A 12,842-nucleotide genomic window follows, 5' to 3' on the forward strand; every position below is an offset into this window, starting at 1 on the left:
CAGCGCTGCCCTCCTGAGAGACAGCTGGCACCTGTCCCCATTAGAAGGTAGGTCTAGGGCTCCTGGCCCACTCAAGCTCAGGGACAAGGCAGAAAACTAACCCTGGGCCCAACTTCATCTTTTCCCAGGTGGGTGCCTTTTCCACATTGCTTCCCTGGCCAAGGAAGCCTCATCATAAGAAACCGGATGCTCTGATACGCCAACACCACAACCTCTGGGGGCTTGGGGGTACCCCTCCCCCACTCCCCTAACTGCCCACGCTCCTTGGGCAAAATCCCTCTGGATGCCTCCTGATGGTTGACCCCACTGCTCAGTTGCCCTGCAAGGGAGAGAGGACTCACCAGGACTGTTAGCACTGAGGTCCCCACGGTGACATTCTCATACAAGCTGACGTTGTAGAGTGGCTGGCTGAAGATGGGCCGGTTGTCATTCTCATTGATGAGGGTGATCTTCACCTTGGCATAGCCCACATGGTCAGGCACACTCTCATTGGCAAAGAGCTGGGTATGCAGAGCAAGGAACCGGTGAGCACATGTATGCTCCTGGAGCCCTTGTTCCCATAAGTTCCCCTGGGGCCTCCACCCATCCCAACTCAGAGCACCTGTGTGAGTCACTGCCCATCCCAGATGTGTGCTCCTGGGAATCCCTCCATCAGTGCTCACAGGGCCAGGGTGGCCAAGAATCTGCTGGGGAGGCAGGGGCTAATGGGCGCTGGACTGGCTGAGGCTGGGCAGCTCTTGATGGGCTTCTGAGACTGCAATGGTACCTAATAAAATTCCACTCGATGCCTGGACATTTCCTCATCCTCCTTGAAAAGGGGAGGCCCAGGCCAGCCCCTGGCATAGCTCGGTGGGCTTCTCTAGGTCAGACCCACAGGGAAGAATGGGGAGAGGTAGTAGGGGACATTTAAGGGGCAGTGTTGCCCCCGGCCTCCCCTGGAATCCCGCTCCCAGCCAAGGAGAGGTGAGGGGACTTACGTCAAAGTCGTAGCGGTCCACAGTCTCATAGTCCAGGGGGATTGCCACTCGGATGCGAATGTCTGCCTTCCCTTGGACGGACGTGGGGGAGATGATGAAGTGGTGGGAGTTGTTCCCCACCAGGTACACCTCGAACATGCTGTTCAGGCCCTGGGTCAGAAGAGAGAAGAAACCAGTCAGAGCGTGGGAAGCCAAGGCCTGGAGCGTGGCTGGAGGAGCAGGGCAGCAGGGGCAGGGGAGGCAGATGAGGTGCTGGGGCCGGAGTAGGACTTGTCCACTCCCCACCCCAAAGTGGTCTGGCCTCCCCTGAGTGATGCTGGCTTGGCTCCCTGGCCCTCCTGCCCATGTCCAGGCCTTCTGGAAATTTCCTCCAATTCTTTTTGCCTTTATCAGCCCATCAGATGCCCACCGTATCTCTCTTGGATGGTTTGGTTCATTTTCCATCTCCCACTCCCTCTTCTGTTCCAGTGACATGACCTGGGGGAAGTATCTGCAAGACCCAGCAGGGAGATGGTGGAAAGAAAAGGAAGAGGGCCAGAAGGGTGTGGAGAGGGGATGAAGCAAGTAAGCATTCAGGGTCAGCTTGGACCAGAGAGGGCATGAGGGCTGCAGCCGGCAACTGCTTTTCCTACATCATGTCAATCAGGGGGAATGTGGAGTAGGAACCACCCAGATGGCTGCGTGGCAAAGTGAACCCCTGTATTCCCCTCTCTGTGGCCAGGCATGGTGGCCGGGAGGACACAGGATCCCAAATAGTGCAGAGTTGCCGTGCCCTTCACTGGTTCTGCCAGAACCCAGCAGCCAGAGGCCATGGTTTCAGGCAAGGAGGCCTCACTCTAGGTCAGGTGTTTCTGATCACTCCAATCAGGGCCAGAGCCCAGGGAGCCCTCAGACGCCACCTAGCTTGTCCTCACACAGGACGTGTGCTATTTCCATGCTACTCACGCCCCAGATCATGGGAGTAGCCACTACTGAAGGCGGGAGACAGGGCTTATTGACTCCCCAGAGATTGGCTTCCTCTGAAAGTGATCCAGGCTCCTGCATGGGAGGAACTAACCCCCAGACTAGCCCCCCCATCTCAAACCTCAGCAGGGGGCCTATGGTTTGGAACCAGTCAAGAGCCTCTCTCCACTTCTGAGGAAAAGCCCAATGGGTTACCGAGCTAGGCTCTCCGCACCAGAAGGACACTGTCTCCTCCTCAGCCTGCATGACCCTTCCCTGGCCTAGTGTCCAGCACAGCCCCTCTGTGCAATTGGGGGCTGCCAGGGAGGCACGCCCCTTTTCTTGGCTGACCAGGGATATGTCTGTCGAGGGGCTTCCTTCCAGAACTTGTTTCTTTTGAAAGAGGGGCATCCAGGCAACCTGGAAGCCTTTACACAGTCAGAGAGGGAAGGATGGTCCCAGCAAGGATAGAAAGGACCCCCTCAGCGAAGCCTGATGCCCCCAGAGCTGTCCCTTAGGTGCTTGGATACATTTGTGCAATGAATACATTTTAACATTTACCCCTAAGTCTCTTGAGTTTTTTCTACTTACAACTACAAATAAAGGGACTGCCAATTTTGGGGTCCAGGCAAGCAGCGGGCCCTCCAGGGCCCCCAGGACAGAAGGGCTCCCGCAAATTGTGTGGGAAATGCTCCTCTGGCCCTGTTGGGCTGTGGAGTTTCCTAGGCTCCCTGGCGTAGAATCTATCCATCAGATGGAGGGGACCAATTAAATGCCCGAAGGGGCACTAATAGCCAAAGCCAGCAGACTGTGACAGCTCCGAGCAGCTGATATCCATACCTCTTCCTCCCATGGACCTTGGCCCCAAGAAGGTGGGGTTTTCTGAACCCGCCCCTCTGCCCACCATGCCTCCCAGCCTCTGCCCTTCCCAGGCTCACTTACCAGGTTCTATCAGTGGGAGTCGGTCAGTCAAAAGGTATGGAGACAGAGAAGAAGCCGGAAAGGTACCGAGAGGAGGAAGGAATCAGAGAGAACGTGGTGAGGTCCAAGGTCAGGGTAAGGGAGAGGGGCCGAGATGGACCTCGGGAGCGCACGGGCTCCAGAGGAATGGCCCCCTCTGCAACTGATGGGCCATGGCCTCTGAGGGCGCCAAGGAGGGATGGGTGTGTGGGGGGCGTGCACTCAGGTTCTGGGGTTTGGGGAGGTCTGTGCAGCCCCACACCCGGGGAGGGGGTACACAGAGGAAGATGGCACAAAGTTGGGAGGGGGCTGGGCTACTGTCTCCCTGAGCTCCCTCCCTCCTCACCAAGCGAGGCTGGGAGAGGAGGGGCTGTGGCCCTCTGCCCTACTCTCAGGACCCTGGACAGAACCCCTGGAGGAAATGATCCCAAGCACTGTCATGTTTTAATCTTTCTAACACAGAAAATGTCCACAGCATAACAGACGTGGGGAGGCTTCACACAGTTCAAAAGTGTAAAGGGCACGCGACTGACACGCTTTCCCCACCATCCCCGCCACTGGAGAGTCTTCCCCAGAGACGACCACACCCCCATCTTTAGTATCTTCCCCCAGGAAATCCATGCGCATATAAGCACTGTGATCTCTGGCTTGCCTCTTCCCCATAAACAGTAGCGTGCTTCCACTTAAAACCACGTTCTGAAGCTTGATCCACAATTGTACAAAGAGCTGACAATACGAAGAACAACCACACAGCACACGTTCACTGGACACCAGTGAACTCTGCCAGAATGACCGAGAACAGCCCTCTGTAGTCCTGGCGGCCGCGGGAGCCGAGGCGCAGCCCATCCCCGGGACAGCGCGAACCCAGAGCAGAGCAGGCACGCCGCACCGCAGGTGCTCAGACGCTGGGGCTTCAGCAGCGTTTCCTCACCCATTCCTCTGTGTGAGCTTCTTCCCGTGGGCCACATGATGGACATGAAGGAACACTGGAGCCTGGGGACGCCTCCAGAAGAAATGGAACTCACGGAGGTGAGCAGCAGCGTGAGGATAAGAGCCCGGCGCCCAGGCCCGAGTGCCTTCCAGACCAACGCAGGCAGAGTTGGGGCCTGACGTGGGCGTCCCCCAGATGCAGCTCCCAGGTGAGAGCGGCAGGTACTGGCATTTCAGCCAGCAGTGTGTGTGGGCTGAGCAAGCCGAGATGGCATTGCTGGGCACTCCGCGGCCGAATCTAAGAGAACGCCAGCGAAAGTGGCTGCCCTGAGAGGGGTTGTCTTAGGAATGAAGGGAAAATGGATTCCAGGTGGAGAAAGTGGCTTTAAACAGGAAGTCCTTGGGCCTCAGTGTGTATTAGAATCACCTGGAGGCTTGGGAAAGTACAGATTGCTGCCCTCCCTCCTCCAGGAATATCTGATTCGGTGGGTCTGGGGCGGGGGTGGGGGGAGGGGGAGGGTCATGGATTTGCATTTCTTACAAGTTCCAGGTGATGGTCCTGCTGCCGCTGGTCTGAGCCCACCATTTGAGGACTGGTCTAAAGAGAGGCGCGGAGAGGGGAATGAATACCTAAGAATGAGGCAGACAAGCGAGCTGACTGCTAAGGGTTCGCGTATGGAAACTGGGGAGCCTGTTGGAGTATCAGGGGGTTGTGTCTCTCCTGGGGGCCCACTGTAGGCACCATCTGGAGGGCTCTGGCCTCGTGTCCATGTGCAGTGGGGACACCAGGGTTTAAAAAGGAAGATGAACTTGGCGGCCAAGTGCAAATCACATCCGCACAGCCCTCCTTACCTGGTTGCACATCAGAACTGCCAGTGGAGCTAGAGAAGAAACACAGAGGCCCGGGGCCACTGAGTCGGACTCTCTCAGGGGTGGGGCCCAGGAAGCTGCATTTTTTGAGGGTCTTCAGGGAACCACGCTGCACAGTCAGGGAAGACCTCAGGCAGGACAGGGAGGGCAGCCTGGAGCACCCTCAGGGACCCAGAAGGGCGAGCAGGGCAGCTGGTTGCCCACCAGCCACACATCAACACTGTTGGGGGAGCTTTAAAGTGCCTCCATGGCTAGGCTGCACTCCAGACCAAGGACATCAGACTTGGGGTGAAGGAGACGAGACGTCAGGAGCTTGCGCTGCTCTCAGGCTACTCACTCTAATGGGCACCCAAGGATGAGGACCACTTGGAGTGAGCAGCAGTTCTCCGGGTGTGCTGTGGGACCAGTGGCATCGCCTGGAAGCTTGTCAGAAATGCATAATCTGGGGTCACACTCAGAAACTCGGGGGTTGGGGCCCAGCACTGTTTTAGCAGACTCTCCAGGGGTTCTGATACGCGCTGATGTTTGAGAATCAGCTGGACACAGCAAGGCTGGTGGCGGGGTGTGGAGCGAGTCGGAGCAGTGAGAAAACTGACCAGCGAGATGTGGTGGATGAGAGGCTGGAGAGAGGACGGAGTGGGGCTGAGACCGTGGCGTTCAGACAGAGGGGCGGAGGGGACACCTGGGAATGTGGTGCTGAGCTCAGTGCAGATTCAGAGCGAGCACCTGGCCAGATAAGAGCACTGGGCTTCCTGCCCCTTCCGGTGAGATCTCTGGGTCTCAAGGAATGAGATCTCTTCCCTTCCCTTGATCTGCCACCAGGGGACGAGGTGCACTAGGCTTGATCCTGCAGCTGTCAGGACCCCTCATATGGCTGTCCTGAGACCCCAGGACCCCTCTGGCTAAATTCTCTCAAATGCTCAGCCTGCCCCTTCCAGAATCTGCCAAGAGGTACTTGGCTTGTGACTCTCAGTCCCTTGGGATGTGTGTATGGGATTCTTACCTGGTTCGCTAAGTGGGTGCAAACCCCCTATGAATTGCAGCCCTTGGCCCAGAGCCTTCAAGAATAGCCACTTCCATATACCAAGCCCCCACCATGTGCTTCCCATACCTTAACCAGAATCCTCACAACATCCCACTGACATCGGCATTGGTCCACCCCTTTTTACAGAGAGGGAAACTGAAGCCAGAGAGGGTAACTTGTTCAAGATGGACAGCTTGGGTCAGTACTGACTCATAGAGTCTAAGCCCCTCACCACCCTGCTCTCCTGGTCTCCTGCATATCACTCCCTCTCCAGAACACTGTCCTCATGGGTGCAAAGAACTGGAATCAGATGGCACTGGAGAACCCTTCCTATATTCACTAAATGCCAGGAGTGTGGCCCAAGGGCAAAGCATACCTCTCCCAAGATCAGGGAGAAGGTGGAGGGGAGGGCAGTCAGATGGCAGAGAGTACGCCCGCTTCTCCCAGTCCTGGCTGGGTCTCCTCCACGCCCTTGTTCCTTGCTTGCTGCCAGGCTACTTGGTGAGGCAGGGAAGGAGGGAGGTGGGGAGAGGCAAGAGGCCCTCTTGGAGCTGTTGAGGGGCAATTTTGTTGGGAGGAAAGATAAGAGAAACATCAAAAGGAGTCCCAGTGTGTGTGGAGAGGAGCCCGGTGGATTAAATTCTTTTCCAGCTGGGAGAGGCGATGAGAAGGCTGATAGCCGGCAGCCGCGGGTCCCAGAGCCGAGCTGCCACGACTGCCCTCCCCGCACCAGGCTGGGGAGCCGCCTAGCTGCCCGTGGGGCTGCGACAGTTCGGCTTTATTTACTTATTGGAGGGAGAAGGACGCATGAAATCACTCCTCGCTACCCCAACCCCATGCAGCAAGCTATGATTTGCTTTGCTCCTGGTGACTGAAGTCTTGCCACCCCCCGTGGAGGGCAGCACGCCAGCCCCTGGCCCAAGTTATCAGCTGCTGCCAGAAGGGGCTGCCTCCCCCTGCCTCCTGGAAGTGGAGGGCTGGCCTTGAGAGCGGTCAGAGCAGACACTGCCCAGCAGGGACGCTCTCACCTTACCTCTTTGCAGCTCCCACAGCTAACACTGGCTCCATGATGGACCCAATGTCGTTTTCAACTATATATTGAGAGTTTATTGCAACTATTAGCTCACTGAGTGTTCACAACAACCCTGGCAGAGGCCGGGGGTGGGATTCACCCTGGCTGACAGCTGCCGTATGCAGGGCCCTTCCCTCCTCCTGGGGAGCAGATTCTGCCCTGCCAGGCCACTAAGCCTGCTTGGGGCTGTCCTGTGTGCTCTCCGAAGCTGCACCTGACTTCTCTCTGGATGTGGCTTCCCGCAGTCATCCCTTGGTACTTCCCTCTGCAGATGACCCTGTGCCCCAAAGGAGGAAGGCCTGACCTAGCCCCCAGGCTCCTTCATCCCTCCGACTCTTGCTGGGTTCTCCCCATCCTGAGGTACTTCCCTGCTGATGCTGGCACCAGTTTGCCCCTTGGAGATGCTCATCTCCCTCTGCTGTTGGTCAGGGTTATGGCCGGGTTGGTGGTCCAGTGGTGTAATGTAGTGGGGAGAAGGTTTCAGAGTTGGAAAACAGGCTCTGTTGCTTCCTAGCTGTGTGGCCTTCTACTACTGGAGCCTCAGTTTCTTCATCTGTGAAGTGGGGACAATAAAGCATAACCCATAGGATTAAGCAGCAGTGTTGTCTCTGCCTCACCAGGTTTTGGTGGGTGACCTGTGGATTATGTTTTTTTGCCTAAGAAAGGAGTCTCCCTAATGCAGGAGCCTTGTGTGTATTTTTCCTTTGTACCCAAATGCTAGGGGGCCCTCATCCATCCTATGAACCACAAGGTGTCCTGAAGGGCACCTTGGTTCCTTCCAGAAGCAGACAAAGGACTAGGGTCACACGCATGCAGGGCGGGGCTAGCAACTTCGCAGTGTATGAGTCACAATGAAGAAGGGCCAGGGACCACTCCAAAGGCACAGAGAGGGCTCTGTGAGCTGGTGGGACACCCTGAGGTGGGAAGGGGGCTGGAGATCTGGAGTGTGGAGATGGGCCCATGGGGTCAGTGCTACGCTCACAGAAGCCCTGTCCAAAACTTGGGCCAGCCAGGGAAGAGCCCTCTGACCAGTGATTCCAGGGTGTGGGGCCCTAAACTTCAATGGTGGCTTTGGAGTTAGACCTGAGTCCAGATACAGGTAATACTCTTTCCAGCTGTGTGATTTTTTTTGGCACAACTTTACCTCCTTGAGCCTCAACTTTCTCATCTGCAAAGTGGGAAGAATGAAGGCTACCTAATGGGGCTATTGTGGGTGAGCTGCAAAATCTTAGTAAAGTGCTCGGGATGGAGTAAATGCTCAACAAAGAAGAGTGGTTATTATTGTTCTAGAAGGGAAGGGGGAGTACTCCTGGGCTGGGGCTGATTTCTAGAGCTCGGTTTGGCCAGGAATGAAGGTAGCAGGCAGAGAAGGACAAAGACTTGGCTGTAAGCAAGGGGCCCTAGGTCTCCTTCCCTCCTCCACTGTGCCCTGTTGTCTAATCCATGCTATTGAGCGACAGAAAATCAAAGTCCACAGAAGACATATTCTTTATCACCCTTTTGTCCATCCCTTCACTTAATTAACTCCAATCAGACACGCCAGAGTAAACTTGGCAGGGAGCTGGCCCCTCCTCGCCCCTTCACCTCAGAGTTTGCTGCTTCTCCCTCTAGCCCCTACATTTAAGGGGGACACCAAGTTGCTCTGGCCCCACCTGCCCACGGGGGCAGCTACCCCAGGTCCACTGCACTGGGAGCCCGCTGTGAAGTCAGAGTCCAGGGGTAATGGGGAGAAGCCCTGTGCTGCCACTGCCTCCACCCGCTAACCCTGCCTCAATCCCCAGGGACCTTCCAAGGTCCAGAGTCTAGGAGAACTGATGCTGGCACCTCCTTGGTAATTGCTGGGTGAGCAGCCACCTTCTGTCTTCTTGTACCCCTCCCACTCAGGGGCCCAGCAAAGCCCACACACGCCACACGGTGGGAACTAAGCTCTGCTGTGTTTTTCTCTTCTGCATTCCAGGCTTGCCTGGCTCAGAACCTCAGCTTTTCTTCCCTGGGAGTGGGCCACCACTTAGGCCTGAATCCAAGATGCTGAGTCCTGTCCCTAGTTGACCAGTTGTCCCAGTCGCCCTTGGCCTGAGAGGGCTCCCAGGGTGCAGCAGTGTGTAGGACAAACCTCGTTTTGGGCTCTCAGTTCACCTATACCCCTTTCCCAAATTTCTCTGTGGTTTGGACCCTTGAGCATCGTGAGCCTGAGGTCCGGAAAACCAGGTTTCTCTGGATCTGCCGTTCCTCTCTGGGGCAGGCCCTTTTGTCTCTCTGGACCCAAGTTTTCTGACCTGCGAAGTGGGGAGCATGGACCGGGTGCTTCTCCAAGGTCCTGTGATTATGGCCTTCTGTGCTCTTTCCAATTGCTCGCTCTGTCCACTCCTTCCCTCTTGCCCCTCCCCTCCCTCTCCATCATTTCTCTCTTCTTTTTCTGCCCCTCTTCTTCCTGCTTTCCTCCCCTCCCCTCTTGCCGTCTCCTTTTCATTTCCTCCCTCTCTGCTTTACCATCTACCTCCAGCTCTTCTTCCTTCCCTCCTCCTCCTCCTCCTCGGTTCCTCTCTCCGAGATCCCATCCTCTTCTCCGCAGGTTATCTGTTGAATTCCACACACGCCTGCACAGACGGAATCAATCCGAGGCTGCCTTGCCTTCAGCTTATCTCTGCTCCAAATGATTGATTTTCCCTCTTTAAGAGTAATTTGCTGGTGAATTCCATGTATTGCAAAAACCCCTGTGAAATCTAATTCAATCCGATTGGCAGCTGGCACTTTGGGGAAAGAATACTAGAGAGCTGTCAGTTCCACTGCTAGCAGACGTGTGTACTACTTATTCGTCTACAGAAGAGGGTGCGAGGCGGGCAGGTGCTACTCACCTGCTCGTGCACACCTCTCCCCATCTCTCCAGAGGGAGCTGGTCTGTCAGTCCTACAGCCAGTCCCAGCACTGCTGGGAGATGAATTACATACAGTGAGCACTGGGTCCTTGTATTAAAGTAAATGAGGGACAGACACTTTCAAATTCTGTTTTCCTAATTTGCAGCCCACTACCCTAGTGCACTATGGGGATCTCACATTTCCGAAGCCCAGCTACACCTGATGGCCTCTTTCTGTGCCCCTGTCCCCATCCCTCCTGTCCCTGGGCACTGAGTCCCAACTCCAGTAGCCCAGCAAAGCCCATGTCACACAGTGGGAGCTCAGCCCTGTTGTTCCTTTCTCTTCTGTGTTCCAGGCTTGTCTGGTTCAGAGCCTTGGGGTGGGTCCCCTCTCAAGCCTCTATCAGCGATGATGGGCACTGCCCCTCATTGACCAGCTGTTCCAGTCTGTCTGGGACTAAGAGTGTTCTCAGGATGCTGGTTTAAAGTGCTATAACCTTGGCAATCTCAGAAAAATTAGGACAATAGGTTCCCCACTCTATAAGGAGAGTCTGAGAGCCCAGCAGGGGCCAGCTGGCACCACCGCTCAGGTATGGCATCCACTGGGCATGGAAAACAAGGAGTCTAAGCATCTAGTTCTAACCACACCAGCCCTTGAGTCCCACAGGTGCTCCACAAAGTTTGGGCTCACTTTAGAGGCTCAAGCCCCCAAGCAGCTCACATCAGCTGGTCCTTACCAATGAGGATGGGTGCATGGCCGACTAGCAGCCCTTGCTTAGCCCTGGTGTCCGTGGATCACAGGTGCTACCAGTGCCCACTGGATACAGCAAAGCTAACTGTACCACCCCCAGAGACGGAACCAGCTACTCTGACTTCATTCCTATGTCCCAAGCAAATAGTCATTTCTGGTGGGATCCAAATCTTTATTTAGGCTGCCCTGGACCTCTAGGGGCCTGAGCAATCAGCCCAGTGGGCACTTATTGAAACAAAGTGGCTGCAGGGGGTACTCGTCGGGAGGACTAGGCTCCCCTTAACAGTGCCTGTGGGTGTGGCTGAACAGCAAGCTTTATGTGGAAGGGACCTTTCCAGGCCCACACATGCAGGGGACTGCTGCCCAGGCCAGAGGTACTGGATTGGTACCTTGAATGTAAAGGGCAGAGGGACCAAGTGAGATTCATGAGACCTGAGCTCTTAATTCTGGAACAATATGCTCCACCCCACAAGATCCCAAGGAATCCAGGCCATGCCCCCCTTCCCCGATCCTCTCCCTCCTCGCTCCCTCCTGCATGGGACCCTGTTTGAAGGAACCTGCCCTCAGTGGAAAGCTTGAAGAGTCCTCGTGGCCTAGCCTGCCAGCATGCGGCCACTTTTCTAATAATAAGGCCTGCTGTTCCGATCAGAATCTTCCAACTTGGACCTCACTCGCATACCTGGCTTTAATTCCCTTTCTCGCTCCATCAGCAAACTCTGCACCAGAATTTTGGCTGGGGTTGGGGCAATGCGCTAAAGGGTAAGTGTACTCAGAGGTGCAGGGCGAACAGGCCAAAATGCAGGATAAAAGGGTGTGCATCCTAGTCTGCCCCAAGGCCAGAATCATCTTGCCTTTCCTCAAGGCACCTTCCGCAGAAGGTCATATGGCCTCCTGGGCAGGGTGGAGGAGGATGAGCCTGCTGGCGCTGGCTGGAGGGGGCCTGTCCTTAGCTTCAGAGCAGGGAGGAGCAGGGTGTAGAGCTGGTAGTGGGCCTTGCACTGAGCAGCTGCCTGGCTCTGTCGATTTACCATGCTAAAACTCTTTCCCTGTTCCCACAGAGAGAGAAATGTGGCAAGGCAAAGAAATCTAAACGCCTTATGGAAATCAGGAAGGGGGGACTCTGCCTGCTGCTAATCACACCACTTAATATTCCTCTGCCTCTCCAATAGTCAAGTCCACCTTCAGCGTGCCTCTTGGTGGCAGGGAGGGGGGCTGAGAGGGATCCCATTGCCTCAAGAGGCTTGGGGTGGGATGGGGCGGGTAGAACTCAAGACTATTTAGAGGCCATGACCCTGGGTGTCTTGGGAGCTGGAAGGGAGTGAGTGAATTCATTTTCCTGCCCCCAGCCCTCTGACCAGGTGGACTGCCCAGCCTTGGGGCCCCTTCCCTCATAACACAGGCACCATAAGTGCCCTATGGAAAGCATCTTGGGCTGGAACAGGGCACTGGGCTCTAGGCAGATGGGTGACCATGCCTGATAACAGTGTCACTCAACTGCCCCGGGGCATCCTGAAGTCAAACCCAGGCACAGCTCAGGTGTGCAAAGAGCACAGTCTATATGACCCATGCCATGCCTTTCCAGGCACACAGGTATTGGACACATAGTAATTGTGGTTAAACAGACAAAGCAATACAGGCATGAGTGAATGAGCGGCATGGTGTATCTGTGAATATATGGGTGTGAGGAAAAAAGTCTGAAAATCGAGTTTCTAACACAGAGACTCAGAGAGAGAGCAGGTGAGGGTGATGGAGGGAATTCAGATAAAGAACTAAGTTCAGGGAAAGATGAAACCAGGAGCCTGGGCATGGTGGCAGATGGTGGCAGCTGCCATCTTTTCTTCCGTCTAGCCTCTGCCCTGGCCTGCCCCCTGAGCTTCTGCTACTTCCATCCCTGGGATTCTAAACCCGAGCCTCACTCCAGCCCTCACCTTTTGCACAGACCCCACATCTAGCCCTCATCCATTAGTGCTATCTGCCATCACCCTCGGTCTCTGTCCTCTTTCTCCTGTCCAAATTAGCCAACCTAAAGAGGAATCGGCTCTGAGGGTACCACTTGCACTCAAGAACTGTCGATGGCTCCCAACTGCCTACTGAGTTAGGTTCAGACTCACTGTGGCACTCGTGGCCCTCCAGCTTCCCTTTCTCGCTTTACAGGAGGGTGGCATTACATCTGTGTTGAATTAAATGAAGTGGAGGGAAGGACAATGCTGAGCGCAGAAGTCCACCAGCAGTGTTACCTGTGTTGGTGCTTTTCACATCATCTTTTTTTGGGAGGATGAGGGTGGAGAAGTCTTCAGTAATATACATTTTTATAAATTTTATAATGAACATGCAGTGGAATTGACATCTGGGGGCACAGAGTTCTATAAACTTTAGAATGATTAGCTTGGCTTCCCCCATCACAATCAGGCTACGGATGTCCACCCCAATCCCAAACTCCCTTGTGCTCTTTCTTTCCAGTC

The 12,842-nt window shown here is 55.3% G+C and overlaps 1 protein-coding gene across 1 annotated transcript in view; it reads right to left on the reverse strand.

Annotated features, from left to right (window-relative positions):
* The window catches only part of CDH23 (cadherin related 23), a 393,840-nt gene that overhangs the window by 181,830 nt on the left and 199,168 nt on the right, over nucleotides 1-12,842 (reverse strand). Inside the window, exons 11-12 of the mRNA XM_040242525.1 lie at nucleotides 978-1,127; nucleotides 342-500 (exon numbers count right to left, since the gene is read on the reverse strand). Of these exons, the coding sequence (XP_040098459.1) occupies nucleotides 342-500; nucleotides 978-1,127 (309 nt within the window). The remainder of the gene's footprint in view (nucleotides 1-341; nucleotides 501-977; nucleotides 1,128-12,842) is intronic.

The sequence above is a fragment of the Oryx dammah genome, unplaced genomic scaffold (genome assembly GCF_014754425.2).
Source record: "Oryx dammah isolate SB20612 unplaced genomic scaffold, SCBI_Odam_1.1 HiC_scaffold_6, whole genome shotgun sequence".
Lineage (NCBI taxonomy): Eukaryota > Metazoa > Chordata > Mammalia > Artiodactyla > Bovidae > Oryx > Oryx dammah.